The sequence below is a fragment of the Crocodylus siamensis genome, chromosome 2 (genome assembly GCF_052110815.1).
Source record: "Crocodylus siamensis isolate JL-2025a chromosome 2, ASM5211081v1, whole genome shotgun sequence".
NCBI classification, from domain to species: Eukaryota; Metazoa; Chordata; order Crocodylia; family Crocodylidae; genus Crocodylus; species Crocodylus siamensis.
Genome location: NC_143396.1, coordinates 141,071,853 through 141,088,480, shown reverse-complemented (window position 1 = coordinate 141,088,480; position 16,628 = coordinate 141,071,853). Strand labels below are relative to the sequence as shown.

General features: G+C 42.1%; 1 protein-coding gene across 1 annotated transcript in view; it reads left to right on the top strand.

Moving 5' to 3' along the window:
- Positions 1 to 16,628, top strand: part of SCD5 (stearoyl-CoA desaturase 5) — an 83,340-nt gene that overhangs the window by 41,459 nt on the left and 25,253 nt on the right. Inside the window, exons 2-3 of the mRNA XM_090036931.1 lie at positions 5,537 to 5,667; positions 12,463 to 12,668. Coding sequence (XP_089893057.1) covers positions 5,537 to 5,667; positions 12,463 to 12,668 — 337 coding nt within the window. The remainder of the gene's footprint in view (positions 1 to 5,536; positions 5,668 to 12,462; positions 12,669 to 16,628) is intronic.

The following is a 16,628-nucleotide window of genomic DNA, read 5'->3' as shown; positions in this document are numbered from 1 at the left end:
GCCACAAATTTGGACATTTGTGACACGACAGAAGGGGATGAACATTTATTTGCTTTTGCTGCCATAAGAAGTGTTAAGAAGGCTCAAAATGATGTCTGTTTCCAGTCCCAACACTCATGTCCTGTCATAAAATAGGGCCAGGATCCCAAATAATACTGCAAAATAATTTGTGCATTATTACGCCAGATATGCCATGTGCTCTTCTGTCTGGTACAAATGTCTTCCTATAATTGCAATCATTTGGGCCATATGGAAAGTTGCCGTTAATGACACTTCCACCCCACTCACTTTTCTTGGTATTAAGCTCTGTTAGGTTGATCTGCAGTACATGGCAGAATGGGTTTTATAAGAGGACTCCCAGTCCCTTCTTTAAAAAGACATGTGCAAAGAATTAAAACAGGACTGCAGAGCCAGCTGCAAAAAAAAATGTAGTGGGGATACGACTCTGGAGTCATCCTTTTCACTGGTCTGATATTTTATAGTTATTCTCAGTACAATGTTATATGAGAAGGATGATACAATTTTCAATTAACTTTTCTAGCTTGCTCAGGAACAAAGAGATGTCCACTTTTTGCATATATTAGAACGTGCCTAACTGTGAGCATGTGAACAAGCCTCAGAAGACATTGGTGCTGCTTACATCATTTTAGTATGTTCCTATCTTTAAAGCTTTGCCAAATCAGGGCTCTGAACCCTACTAAGCCTCAGCCACAGCAGCCACTGCCAGGCACATTGGTACTTGGTCAGAAGCCACGGAGCAGATATGGATTCTCCGTGAATCATATCCAAGGGGCACAGGGTGCTGGGCTCAAAGATAGAGACTATCCCAGGGACTGCCCTGTCATCTGTAAAGAAATAGAGCCATCATCAGCCATCACTGCAGGGTTGATTTTACACACAAAGGACCTATTTGAAGCCCATCTAATGGGCTTTGGATTAAGCCTGTTAAAAGAAGTTTGAAAGCTGCTGCTGATGTCATTATTTCAGCATTTCCAGTGCAACAGTCCAAACCTCCTCCCTCTGGTATCTGTTCCTTCCTCACTAATTTTCAGCTCCTCTTAGAAACTGTACTCAGATGTTAATTGTGACAAGGACCAAGCACTGCTTTTCTTACTGTGTGTGTTGTGGTGAGCCACAGTCCTACTCTTTTAGGTGCGCTGGAGTTTAGGACAAGTGAAAGCTGCCTTTGCCCTTCATGATCCCCATGTGATATAGGCAAGAAGGAGGAGATGGCCAGAGTCCCATCAGTCACTGTCTTGGTATGGGGATGGTAGCCTGGAATTAATTTCACTTCCTTCTTGCCTACCAGGAGGGCAGGGGGAGCTGATGGACCCAGAAAAAAGCAAAATGCTGCTGGTACCGCAGCCAGAGCCTTCCCTCCTCCACTCCTATGCCTTTGCTTATCATCAGGTTGGTCTGAAGGGGAGAGATTGGCTGTCTTTAAGACCATTTCAGTTACTGAAGCTGGCTGAATGTTAGGAAGATAGCTGTCTAATAGTAGTGGACAATAGTTGGTGCTTTTACATCAGATTTTTATGTTCTATTAGGCTAAATAGGTTATGGTGCCTTATAAGAAACTTTTGACTCATTACTTGAGAAATGGAACTAATTTAGAGTCAGAATTAGTGCTAGGGTGGTTTGTACAATATGCAAGTACTTTGGGGTTAATCCATCCCTGGTGTAATACTGCGGAAGTTGATTTGGCCCATTGACTTCAATGAGGGTGCCTGCGTGAAAGCAAATTAACTTGTCATTTTTGCGTTACCTTTGATATTACAGTTTTCTGTGCTGTGACTATTCGGTTCATTGACAATTACAGTAGGGTTTTTTAAAAATATTTTTTGTATTTTTTTTTTCAGGTTGTATCATGAATGACCTTTAGAGTTTGTGAATGTAGATGGTTTGTATTTCATCCATTTCACTAATATTTCTGATTTATCTCCATGTCACTGCACAGCAGGATGTAGTGGTGGGTATAATGTTTTATGGGATACTGACACTAATAGGCAAGTAAACACTCAGCAGTGGATGCTTATTTCTAGTGGGGAGAAAATGCAGGGCACAGGTCACATTTAACTTTCTTAGTTAAGGGACAAATGCATGTTAATTTTCTTAGTAATATAAAAACAAAAGCACCTCATGTTGATAGAATCTCTTTACTTTTTCTTTTGAAAAACAACATAGACTAAAACCAGGTACCTTAAACATTTCTATTCCAGGTAGGACAAAGTCCTTGGTAGACAACAGAGACAATGCTGGAACTTGCCCATTTAAGTTTATATTGTGAATTTGTTTTGTGAAATAAATATTTCTGAGAAACACTGAGAGTCTATAGACAATGACAGCTGAATTTTGGAGGCTAAGTGGATTTTTGCTTTTGAATAAGGGTCCAGAGTATTTATATAATAGTATTTGCCTCAATTTCACTCCAACTGTCTCAGCATATGAGCAGCTCAAGTGTATTATTATTCTAACAGCCTTTTCTCTTGGTCTCCTTTTTGTTACAAGGCAAAACAACTTGGCATACGCAGTATTTATTACTAATGAATTCAGATACGGGAGATAATACCAAGAAAATCAAAGGAAATGACATCAGGAAATAAATGGGGGAATGACTCAAATTAACACAAGAAAGATCTCTGTTCTCATTCTGTCATCAGAAATAGTTTCTGTTTGCTGTTGTTAGAAAAAGAAAACAAAGAAACAAATAGAAGTCTACTTTTGTAAATAAAACCTTTATTTTTCTAAAAGAGAATTTGAGACGCAAAGTACTTGTATATTTTTTTTCACCTGGACCAAAAGTTTTGCCCTGTTAAGGTTTTAGTCTGTTAGTGGGTACGCTGTATGCAGCAGCAATGCTAGTTTCATAGTGGCAGGAAAGTGAATGGAAAACCTTTTGTTAAATTTAAAAAAGCAGAAAGCTTTTTGCAGCTCATAAAACCCGAGCTGCCTTAGGCTCAATGCTGAGCTTTTGGGCTCATTTAGCCAAGTTTTAAAGCATATGTTGTAATGAAATAAGCTAAACTGAATTAAAACCACATTAATTCTAAGTGAGAGCATCCACACTGGAGCGTAATGAGGTTTAAGCAATCAACTTTAAAAATAAATACAGATTAGGAGTGACCATACTTCAGTTTTAGAACTGGATCAGAGCCAATTTAATTCTGCATAACAGCATCCACAGAGTGGGTTAAATTGGTTTAAATAACCCACTTGAAATGCAGACCCTTAGTAGTTTGGGTTGACTTTCCTGACAATCCCCACGTAGACCAGAGGAACAAGGCATGTGTTAGGGAAAGGCAAAACAGGATCTATCTGTAGATTTTTTTTTTTTAATATCAGTAAAAACACTTCCTTTCAAATATAACATTTCCTCTGTGGTTTTTGCAGCTCAGATAAGACAACGTTGAAGAAAAGAGGGAAAGGGAAACCAGTTAGTTACAAAAGTGACCCATCCAAGCCAGTGAAAAGCAACAACTAAACAAGCAATTTACAGGGTGCAGCTAGGGATCATGTTGAAGGTATAAAAGCATATTCCACCAGGGATGGCTTTGAGAGCAACTATTGCGGCACTAAATTCCAGCCCTAACATTGGTAAATTAGCCTGTGTTCCATGCACAAACCAAAATATTTGTCATTAAACCTCATGGCCCTCGAAAAAGAGCAGATATTGAAAGTATCAGCTTCATAGAAATGCTTTTCCAGTACATAAAAACGATTTTATTTTTGGTGTGGTTAGTGTGCAGTCTTCTCTCTTGCTGTCAGGATTGGCAGGGGCTGGGATGTATTTTTAATGTTGAGTTGCCCCCTCTTCCTTTTACTGTTATTTGTATGACAATGTCATCTAAAGACCATAACAAAGAACAGGCCCCATTTTGCAAGTTGCTGCAAAAACATGCAGTAAGGGACAGCACCTTACCCAGAGAGTTTTTAATTTAAATAGACAGGACACACAAAGCTAAGATGGGAAACGGAGGCAAGGTGAGCTGGCATGTCCAAACTCACAGAGCTGGTCAGTAATACAACACCCGAAGGAACCCAGTTCTCTTGACTTCCAGTCCCTTGGACCGTTCCCTAGACCACATTGGGTTGGTCATGACCACATGCTCAGCATTTGTGAGAAGGAGTCGGTGGGAACGGGCTTTCTCAAGACTGGCTCTGCCTGGACACAGCAGCGATGCGGTGTTGAAATGCCTAGTAACTCTCCTTCTGTCAGCTACCACAAACAAATACGAGGGAATAATTTCCCCTCCTTCCTGATGCCTTCTACATCAAATCTCTCTGCAGGGACCCTGCCAAGAGAGGAGCTGCTGCACTCACAATAGAGCCCCTTCCCCCCCTTCTCAGACAGAGGGAAGGTCACCATGGAAACTGGCCGCTGAGTATGTGGGAAAGAGGAATGGCCCTTATGTAGAAAAGTGGTATGGGATTTAATGGGGGGTAGAAGCAGTTCAAGCCTCTTGAAATGTAATAGGGTTTTATAGAAATTACACTATAAAATTAATAGAGGATGAAGTACTTTGTATATATTTCTTAACTGTCTTACAGAATTCAGCAGCAGAGATATATCCTTGTTTAATGCCATAAGATGGCTCAAAAGTCCTATAGAAAGCTTTTATTTATTAGTAGTAGTAGCATTAGTATTATTCTTGTTGATTTTTCCTTATTAAATTCCATACAGCTTTTTCGTAAGAGAAACTAAAAGAAAACAGAGGAATTGTTGGGGCTTAGAAACAAATAGAAGACCATCTAAACCTTAACAAGGACATTTTTTGTTGTTCTTCTTCAGGAGTCTTTAAAAAAACCTGAAGCATTTAATGCATGCCACTTTCTTGCTGTGCTAGCTCTAAGTGCAAATGCTCACAAAACAGTTTCTCACCCAATTTTTGTAAGTGGGGGAAGGGAAAATGCCCACCAGCTAAGAGATCTTGAATGCCAAGTTTCTGCAGAGACTTTTTATTTTCAAGTTATAAACTCCTGGTAATAGAGGATTTTATCATGAAAACTCTGACAGAATCTTTTATCTATAGAGGCGTAAATGGCACCTCTTCAATTAGTTGACAAATTAGACTCATAGAAGCCATGTCTGGGGAAGGAAGGACAATGCCTTGTTATGAGAGTAGCTTCCTCCCTTCTGACACAAGAATAATGAAGGTGCACTCCACTGCACTGAGTGAAGTTATGGTTCCTTTGCTATAGGATGCATCATGGTCATTCACTTCTCCCAGATTATTTATAGTGCAGAAGCATTTAGCAATCAGAGCCAGCATCAGCAACTCATTGTACTAGGTATTGTAAACAGGGCAGCTAGCCTGAACAGCTAGCTGTCTCTGTGTGGAAAATGGGTGGGAGGAGATACAAAATGAGGTGGCATGCCCAAGGAACTCCTGGCTCCTAGTGCTTTGTCCGCTGTTCCATGAGGTCTCCCAGGCAGCCTGAAAAGACAGAAGAAATCCTCTTTAACATTGTTGAAAACCACCTCCTTGGTGTAAGCATGATATTGAGGCATGTTTTTGTTTCTTTTTGTGTCTTGCAGCCTATTTCTGCTTCCTTGTTACAGCCCTGGGTGTGACTGCTGGCGCGCATCGTCTGTGGAGTCACCGGTCCTACAAAGCCAGGCTGCCTTTGAGGATATTTTTGGCTTTCGCCAACTCCATGGCTTTTCAGGTTGGGATGGGGTTGTCAAAAGTGATCTTTGGTCTTTGTGCAGGTTGACTCCAAGGTCTCTGTGTAAGGCTGCTATCTACTGAAAGCATCAAGGGGACCAGAATGTTCATCTGTTGCACTCTGCAGGAGCTACTGATGAATCAGGGGAGGGAGGCAGAAACATACGTCACCTGTGTGTCAGTATGTACCTGGGAATAAAAGCAAACCGGATCAATGATCCATCAGGAATTGGTACCAAAGCTTCAGGGGACAACACAGAACCTCCATAATGGGCAATTGCATGCCTATGTAAGGCAGTCACAGATTGGCTTCTGTCCTGAAGAATGAGGGCAGGCATATGTATGTTTTTATTTTAGTTATTGTCCTAATAAGAAATGCCTACCTCTTATATAGCACGTTTCATTGGTAGATTTCAAAGAACTTTACAGAGAAGGCATTGTTATCTCCACATTAAAGAGGGGGAAGCTGAGGTTTGGAGAGGAAGAAGAGGCTGTCAACCAGCCAGCTGGTGGTAGCATTGGGAATAGCATCTGAGTCTCCTGAATGAAAACCCAGGTGTGGTTCATTGCTGGTGTCACACTGCTTTTAGCACAATTATTGGTTTAGTATATAATTGTAAGTATTCTTATTATTAATACATATAAGCTCTTGGCCTCAATAACATCTTATGGCATGAAGTTCCCTAGGTTAATTATGATCTGTGAATGAAAGTGTTTCTTTTCATCAGCTTTCAGCCTGTGTCCTTTCCATTTCACTGGATATTTTCTCATTCTTGTGCTATGACAGAGGATAAATGGAAGCATCTGAATGACTTCTACACTGCTTGTCTTTGGGAATGTTTCTATAGTGTCATCTTGAGTCAGTCTCTTCTATGACCTAGGGTGCAGACACATGCAACATTCAGACCACTTTAAACCAAAAGTGTCCAGATGTTCAGGCCAGTTTAGAATGGTTAAAACCTTCAGAAATGTTTCAAGGGTATATCTGGATAATCAGATACTTTTTGATCCAGTTCTCTGTGAACCAGTAATGTGCTAAGCATCAAACTCTCCATAACTAGTATCTGATATTCTCCAGGCAGCCCACATTTCACTGCTTCTCACCGCCCCTGCTCCAAGTCTTCAACTTCCTGGTACTACTCACAACTCAGGTGAGTGGGGAGGATGCCTCTGCTTTTGGGGGAAGAACAATTAACAGCTAATGAGCCGATTCACATTGACCCAGAATGGAATTGATTGCCATTCAGTGGTATTAAGTTTGCCCCTTGTACCGTGGCTCAGTTTTCCCTCAACCAGCAATTGATGGTTGTTTACCATTCAAGGTGCACCCACCTGCCCACCAGCCTCAGAGGATGGAGGGAGGGAATGAATTTAAATTGAGTGGCTAAGGAAAGTCTTTTTAAAGCTGCAGCCTGTAGCAGAGACTTTGGGCATCCCCTAGAATACTCCCCCCAAGAATGCAGCAGTCTGGACAGACCCCACCATGCCACAGCCCCTTCCAGCCAATTGGGATCTTCCCCTGCTAAAGAAATCCGAGGGAAACTCCAGACATTCCTGGCTGTGAGGCATGCTGAGCTGGATACTCACTTTCACCCCTTGGTTGTGGTTCAACAGCACTGCAGTGCCTAAAAGGTGACTGTTTTCCTTGGACCTCTTGGCAGTGTACATGCAGACAACTCTAAATCACAACAATTATGAACTGGTTCCCAATCGGTGACAATCTTGGAACAGTTCAATTCTTACATGAGTCTGCACCACTAGAAAACACTAATCTCCTCATAGTACAAAGAGTGCACAGCTCTGAGTTAAAGCAATTGAAGTACTATTGATTTGACTATGTTGAGCTGTGTTTGGTTTTAGTCCCTTTGGTGCAAAGCACTACAAGGCATGATGATCTTTTGAGCAACTTTCAACACAAAAAAAAAAAAAAATTGGAGGAAAAGGACATTGTTTAGAGGTAATCTTTCATACTTACTTCCAAATCCTTCTGGTGCAATCTTGGACCAACCAGGATAGTTGGGGATGCAAAAGCCCCTTTGAACTTCAATTCCTATGTACTGTATGTTCCACACTTGAATGTCAGCCTTACCATCATTTGAGGCTGAGAAGTATTCACTGCAAATGTCAGTGAGTGGGGTGTCTAAAGGTAGCTTCGAGCCACTTTTGCACCCCTACCCAATCCAGAATGTCAGGTCCAAGTCATTTTCCTATAAGCTCTAGCAGCTTAAGTACAGCTCTGATTTACTGCAACTGCTTTTGGCTCCAAGTTGCTGTGATAACTGCCGGTGCCTATAAGGCTACTTCTAACCAGTTCTGTCATATTGGACATGTGGGCCAGGTACAGACATTATACTTTTACCAGTATAAGTGATCAGAAACCAGTTTATATCCATAACAGAATAGAAGGTCAGCACACATAGATGGGTTTAAAAATGGTGAAACCCAGTTTAAGATTTGCGTCCCCCACCAAAGGACGAATGTGTGTTGTGTTCACTACTGATCTAAACTAAGCCATTTACAGAAAACCACATGACATATTAAATCCTCCTCAGGCTTTTTGAATCTCTGTACCTAGCCATGGAGAGCAGGCTGCCTAAGAAGCTGTAACAGAATCCTAAATATCTTGAGAAAGACTGTTTTTGTGGGAGACCAGAGGCTATACTTAGCACTTCTGGCCTCATGCTCTGTAACAATGACACTTTGTCTTCCAGACAAAGTCTTGTCAATTCAGAATGCAGAAATTTCACATGCAGACATTTCTTCTCTGTAGCCAAACACATTTTTTTTTACTCTTGGAAAAGCCTGAGATTTTTTTCTTTCGTCAATCAACCATGTAGAATTACTTCTCAAGCTTTTGTAAGTGACTCAGTTTGTACTGCTGAAGCATTGGTTCTGAGATGGGCAACGCTTGAGTCAGATTTACTTCATTCTCCTACTTGCAGCTCCTTAGTGTCACTATTTCAAACACTGCTCAGTAGTATCCATCCATACAGAGATATGCCATTGTGATTCTATTACATGCACTCATTTTGTAGCTTCCTATATAAAACAAGCTTTGTTTTTTACCTTAACATCAGGCAGTCACTAGTGATGTTACTGTGATTACCTTGCACTCAGCTGCAGTACTTATTTGGAATTTCACTTTAGTTTGTTTAGTTCCATTTTTGCAAGCTGATCTATAGCGAAACCTTGCTTTGCAAATTGATTAAGAGACCCAGACTCTTGTCTGCATCATCATCATTACCAGTTTGTTCTCCAGCTGCAAGAGGGTATTTTACTCCTATATTGATTTTAAAATGGTGCTAAGAATAGGAGGTTTTTGCAACTTGCACCACACTTTTACTGGTTCCATGCCCTCACCTGTATCTAGTGTTTCGATTCTCTCTGTCTTTACTGTAAACAATTTTGGTCTGTCATACATTTTCCTTTAGCCTGGCTTTCTGCATTTTTAGCAAGCTGCCTTCAGTTCTGCTCAGCCTTGCTAATTTAGGGAAGCAGCTAACTTTGCTAATATGTATTGCATCGGCCAACAAATGAGTTAATGTCATGCACTAGCATGGCATTGACCTGGTTATATGCTTTGACACAAAAGCTGGTTGACCTTGTTACCTGCTTTGCCTCATTCCTTATTACACAGGTCTGTAGCATTGTGATCAATAATCTCATTTGGAAGATTGTTTCTATTAGAAAAAATGTGCCTTTCCCATTGGCATTCTTGTATCTTCTTGACATCTTTAAATAACTTTTCAAAGTAGACTCTGGTCTGCTTCATGCTTCCAACTCCAGTTCCTCTAGACCTGCCACTTGTAGCAGTATGGAGGATTTTAGCTTCTCTGGTTTCTCTGCAATGTATCTTGCTTTTACGAAAACATTGGAAACAGTGCAACTGTGTCCCAGAGTTTTGCACAGACAGAGATTCAGGTGACTTTGTTTCCTTTATCTTTTGCCAAAGCTTTTGTTTTCATTTGTTATCATGTAAGAAAGGTGTGAGGAATGGGAACACCGGCAAGAGCCTAGTCTTCATTTCCTAGTGTCAGTCCTTTGACATGGGTTAGTGTTAAAAAAAAAAAAAAAAAAGCAAAACAAAAATCTCTTGTCACCTGACAGGTGTCAAGACTCCAGTGGTTACTGTTACATTGCTAAAGATCTATATCAGTTTTTCCTGTGGCAACAGTCATCAAGGTGTAAATTCACCTCCCTCATATCTCTGTGTTTTTAATTCTCTGACAGAATGGAGGTTAAAAAGGCAGCCCTGGAAATCTTCCAGACACAATTTTAGGATGATGAAATTCTTACTGTGGAGGAACTGGAGCCAGGTTCTTTGGTTCTGGGACATGGTTGCCTCCCAGCACCAGGGAGCATTCCCTCTACAGCCTCTGGAAAATTTGCAGCTGATGTAAAAAGCAGTGATTTCTTCTAGCACTGACAACAGAAGCTTCTCAACTCACAAAATGGGGACATAGGCAGTTGTCTTCCTTGGGTTACTGTATTCTGCAGTCATGTCAATGGAACATGAATTCTGTCTTTGTTGTTGCCTCATTCTTGCCATTTTGCAGACATCTCAGGCTGTCATGTCTTCTCTGTTCTTCTCTAAAAACAAAGCAGAAGTATGCAATGGCAATGCTGCTTCTGCCGTTCCCAAGGAAGCTTGCTGTTCGGGTGTCATGCCTCCCATGCTCTGCCATGGCAGTGACTGAGAAGAAGGAAAGAAGAGGCCATGCTCTGCTGAATGTTTTTTGTTTAACATGCTGTATGTTATTATAGATTTCAGTGCAGGCAACCATTTGTAGACTGGGGTGCCCTATGTTAGGCAATTTAATTTATAGTTAGCCACCTAAATCAGTGATCTGATTTTCACAGTTGTCAAGCATTGACATGCCACTGAAAGATATTGAAGCTCAGTGCCACTGAACAAACAGACCATCAATAGCATCTGAATTCCTCAATCTAGATTTAGGTACCTAGCTTTAAGGATCCACTTCTGAAAACTGTGACCACCAGATTCCTTCTTCTCCATGGAGTAGACTGGCTTCTCAAGAGTGCCAGGCTGTTGCCACTGCGTATTTAACTGACCTTGATGTCTGTGTGGTAGGCCTGAACTCTCCTTTGTATCCTGACCCAGATCCCACGGTCAAGGAAGGGTTTAGCTCCAAGGGTTTTATTTCAGCCCCTCTGTTCACAAAAAGTGCCTTAACACAGACATGACTGCGTTGCTTCTTTTTTTGATAACCCCCCCCCAAAAATCAAGTTTAGTTCCTATCAGCCCCCTCAGCAACGTTTCTAGGCCATCTCTAGCAATGATACTTGGTTTAAAGAGGCATCATTACAGCTCACATGCCAAGTCAAGATTTCAGACACTCCAAGGTGATCATAAAGCTAGTGACAAGAGTCCAGTTGTGTAAGTCAGGGACTTCTTTGGCTTTACTGTGCCTGAATTTTCCAGCATATTTGAGGATTTATTTGTTGGTATGACGAAGCTCCTTGAAGGAGTATGCCAAAGACTTAAATATTCTACTGATAATTTGCTTAGACAAACTGATCTGCTCCTGTAGTTTATTCCTTCTCCAGGGACTTTTTGGTTCAGTCTTATATTCCAGGCTGCTGACCACCTCTAGAGAGGTGCTGAATTTTCAGGAGCTGAGTGTGCTCAACAGGAGAAGACAGTACTCAGCATCTCTCAAGATCTGACACAGTGCTATGTTCATCCCTAGAGAAGCTAGTGGTGGCCAGCTGTAAAAAATGGATGACATATGTGACCCCTATAATGTCTGTGGACCACTATTTATCTTTAAGGTTGTACAGTGACATTGGGTCTATTAATGAGAAGACTAAACCAGACCCCTCAAATTAGCCATTATCAAAACAGCTTCTGTACCATCGTCGTGAGGCAGTATGGCTTTTCTCAGTTTCTCAGTCTGTTTCTGGAACAGATACTGCTTTCTGGCAGATATGCAGGAAATATTTTCTGAGCAGTCTCTCAGATATAAGCTTCAGTTAGGCCACTGGTCTGCAGTGTCTATTTTGAAGGGGATTAGGATTTCATTCAGGTCTGTATATGGCCTCTCTTCTTCTTAGAGCAGTGTATCTGCCACAGGGGAGATTCTGTGCTGATAGTGTGTTATGGCAGACTCACAACAGCTGTTCATTTCCAATATGGTTTACTAGAAATCACTAAAAAGATCATATTAGGTCTGATGTGCTGAGTGTCTCCTGCTAGTGCATAAGGTGAAGACCATTTGTATTTCAACACCACCAGTGTCTGTGGATACACTTTGACACACCAATCACTCTGGGTTCACAAAACTATTACACTGCACAAATTCCTTGCTATTTTAGTACTTGTTAATACTGCAGATGGGTCTGAACTAACCTTCCTATGTAGAAAAGGCCAACTATTTGGTGATTTTTATCCAGATCAAGAGCTGGATAGAAATTCTGGAGTTGCACACCTTGGCAAGTTGAATCCTTTTGCAGTGTGGGCCAGTTTGTATCTAGAATATGAGAATCATAGGTACTCTGAGGTGCTGTAGTGTTCAAGACATATGTGTGGAGCACTAGCATCCTTTCTGTAGGCTCAAGTCCCTTCCAGAGCACACCTGGTTCAGGGTACTTTAGAGGCAACAGCAACATTTATCTGTGAATGTGTTGCCTCCTAGGTGTATGAATGCTCACTGCCCTGATGGCTGTTATCCCTGATTGAGTCTGACAGGATGTGTTGCTTAGTTGATACCCAGTATTCCAGAAAGTTGTGTGTAGTTTGGGTGTGACATTCAATCCTTCTTTGCCTTCCATGTAGAATGACATATATGAGTGGTGCCGGGACCATCGGGTGCATCACAAGTACTCGGAGACAGATGCTGACCCCCACAACGCCCGGCGTGGCTTCTTCTTCTCCCACATTGGCTGGCTGTTTGTCCGCAAGCACCGAGATGTCATAGAGCAAGGGAGGAAGCTGGATTTCTCTGACCTGCTGGATGATCCCGTTGTGAGGTTCCAAAGAAAGTAAGTGAAATGTCCCAGAGAGGGATGTGCATAGAAGGCATGAGGTGGAGCAGCAATGGGAAATGGGCTCCTTCCCTTAGTCTAATTTTGATGTATTACCAGATGCTTTTCTTGTTGCCTCCTCCCTTTTGTACCAAACATGTGCTTTCCTAGCACAGCGCACCCAGTTGAGAGACAGTGGTTCAGTCATGCAAGCTCTTTCTTAGGATCATAGAAAATTAAGGTTGGAAGGGGCCTCAGGAGATTATCTAGTCCAGCCCCCTACTCAAAGCAGGAGTCTCTCCAACTATAGAGAAAAGGAACTTCTTGAGGTCACCTTTAAGGCTGAAATTTAGAGGCCTACCCCCAGCTTTGAATTCATAACCTGCCTGTTATTAACTCAGTAACCAAGCCACTGAGCCACAGAGGAAGACCAGGATATGTTCAAGCCTTATTGCAGGAGTAGGTTGAGGAGTCCTGTAATATAGGCCTGTCTAGGTGCATCTACACATGGCCATATGGCACCTTTGTTACTGTGCCATCATTAAACAACAGCGCAGTAGCAGCCTGGACTGTGCTGTGCCGGCTGGGCAGTTATTTTTAGCTGCTTTGTCACCATAACAATGTGCGATGAGGGAGTGTGTTGCTACGGTGACATAGCAATGGTGTCACAGTTTTTGCCAGCGGATGCTACGGCGCCATTGCATCTTGTGTAGGTATGCCCTCTGTGCATTAAATAAACCCCCAACAGGCTAAATTAGTCCCTTGCCAAAGGGGCTGCATGAAGGATGAGGTTAATGCAGTCCACTTGCTTTGTCATTTCAGAGGCTTTGGGGTTAGCAGTGCAGATTGTGAAAATCCATTGGCAATCTCTTCTGCAGCATGCTTGAAGTGAGGAGAGAGAGAGAAGGTGTGAGTTATGTTCTCCCCAGTGCTTGAGTAAATTACATCCTATATGAGACAAGCATTTTGGTAGCAGTTAAATAACTGCAAGTGTTGGAAAATGACAAAATACATTGCAATGATGGAAAGATACTAGTAACACTGCTTTGGATTTGATGCTTGGATTTGAGATTAGTCCAGCTTTAAATTTCCTTTTTCTTAGTGACAGGAACCAAATGATGACAGTGCCAGATTGTTCTGTTGTAAGGTTGGAAACATATATAGTTTTAAATCCAGGAAAAAGCAAAAAAGGTTTAATAAAAGTCAAAATAAACCATCTCTTCATTGGCTTTATTAAGGCTCTGTTGTGACACTGTGACTCATGGGGCATTAAATCCTGGTGTCAGTTATGCCATTGTAAAGGTAGAGTAATGTCACTGAGCTCCTCCAGATTTGCAGTGGTGCATCTGAGCATTAAGTAACATCTACCTCGCTCTGGCCTGTGGAACAGGACCTTGTTCCATGAGTAGCTGACTTCCCTGGATTCAGTGAAATAAATCTCTCAGTACCATTCAGAGTGAATGAGAGCACTGGCCTTATTTATAGCAGGTCAGAAATTCTGACACAGGGTTTTTCATCAGGAAATGCGGGGTTGTCAAAAGCAAGACTTTTTGGTGGAATGTATTGCTTTTAACAAACCTTTTTGTACAGAGAGGCCTCAGCTCCAAGGTGGAACTTCAGGTCAGAGAAAAGGTGAAACCCTTGGAGATCAGGGCACACAGCTTGGATGTGGGAGATTTGTGTTTGAATCAGACAAGGCAGGGATTTAACCTGAACTCAAGTGCTGACGTATTCTGAAATCTTGAAAAGTTTTGCACCATGAGAAAACTGTTTCCCATCAAATTCTACATTTCTGTTCACAGTCTGAGGTTTTTCAGAGACAGTTTAAATGCCAGTGAAGTCAGTGGGAGACTTTCCATCAGCATCAGTGGGGTTTTGAGGAGTTCTTTGGCTGATAATTGGGTGTTTTATCCATATTGAAAGGTTCTTGAGGTGTAAGAGTTAGAAAGATGCTTTCCTTCTGCTCCCCTTGCCCTTTAATAGGTGAGAGACATCTTTCTAAATCTGCTAATGTCCTTAGTATGAACCATGACTTTGGCCAAAAAATCAAACTGAAGGGCACCTACAAAAAAAATGCTAAGAATGTGCAGAACAGTAGGGTTAATTTATTTCATAGAAGTTAGGGTTAGAGCTAGGCAGCAAGTTTACAATGAAAGTGTTGTTCATGAAACAGCCTATCATTTAAACATTTTGGGGGTTTTTGCAAAAATACTTAGAAATTTTTCATATTTTTGCCAGTGTTTTCAGTTTTTTAAAACTGAAACTTTATTCTTTTTTGTGAGTGTGAATTGGTATTTTTTGTTTGTTGAAAATGGAATTAGTAGTGAATGAGTATCTGTTACTGTTTGAACAACCATTTTTATTATTAATAAGACAGAAAACACACACATGTACCTGTCCACATGTGCACAGGCACAGGCACACACAACAAAAATGGACCCATTTAGGGTCTTACAGAATGAGAAGAATTTCAACATTTTTTGTGTTTCATTTTATTTTTTGGGCCAACTATAAAAATAAAGTTGCCTCAGCTACACCTTTGTTTGTGGGGATTCTTTCTTGCAGAATAAATAAGAGAGACCATGAAATCAAGATAGGATGGAAGTCAGCAAAAAAAGAGATGTCCCACCTGAAGAAGTCAGTTGAAAGGAAGGCTGACACAGGCCTTTCTCAGGCTCTCAGTCTGAGGATAAACAATAGCTTATCCTCGAGTCCCATACCACCTTTGCAGTCCTCCCAGCCTTCTTTTTCTGTTCCCTGGACTGCTTTGTCTTAAGCCTATTCAGCTCTTTACAGCCTGGTCTCCACTTTATTTCAGCTTATCACTTAGCAGTTTCTTTTCCTGGTCCCCTGACTTGAGTGCTGCTTTGTTTCTTCTCTCTCTATTGAATCATTCTGCATGGTTTGTTGGCTTTTTTTCTCCTCATTTGTCACATTATTCTCTCTACTCTTCAGCTCCCAGTTCCTCTTCCCCTCTTCTTACAGACTCTTTGGCTCATTAGCATTTTGCTTCTCTTACCAGATAGCCTCTGTGGTGGACCAGTAGGAGGAGCGCCTGCTTTGAGCTCCTACACCCGTCCACCTTCCAGACTCCACGTGTCTCTCCAGGGGCACCTAAGCCCTAGCAGACCCACTTTTGAGCCCCACCGCAGAGTCCGGGGGTAACGTGTGATGCCACCAGCCCAAGAAGGGACTCTCTCGGCCCTGTGTCCTCGGGGAAACACAGGCCTAATAGTCCTATGGGTACTCGACACAGTACAGGCACTTGGGGCACTTCCCCAAGTCGGGGGCCAAAAAGGAAAGTCTCCCTTAGTCCGCAGACCTAAGGGGCCTCTTAGGCATAATTTAGACCCACTCCCCAATAACTCTCCTACACCGGTCACAAAGGAGAACTTTATTGATTACAGGGGTAGGGTGAAAATAGGGTACAAAATAGAGCAATATCATAGAAATCCCATAGAGCAAGACAGTCTGGCTGAGGTAGCCTTTTGATCACGCATCTGAGTTACTGCCAGCTATATCTCTAATCAGATCTCGAGTAGCTTACTCACAAGCATCATCCAGAGGCTGTTGGAGAGTCCCTCTGGAGGCAGGCTGTTCCCAGCTCATGAGATATGGGGGACAGAGCCAGTTTCGGATAGTAAAGCTCCTCTCTAAGTCTGAGTCCCCTGCATGGCTGCTGCCCCCTCCTCCTGGGCAGTCTTATCTTATATAGCCCCTATGACCTCATTCACCTGGTCCAATGAAGGCCAGCACCTGTTGGCTGTTGGCCAACCAATTTGAAATACATCACTAGTTGCCAGGTAGACTCTAGCCCACCAGGTAGAAGCCCCTCACCCAGGTAGGTGATACCAGACACGTAGGCAGAGGGAGCAGGTTTCCCCCCTGCTTCAGGAATGTAGCCAGCTCAGGTTACCTAAAGAGGTAGGGTAAGGGTGTGTTTCCTCTGCTGGGCCCATCGTAATCAAATTGTCACAG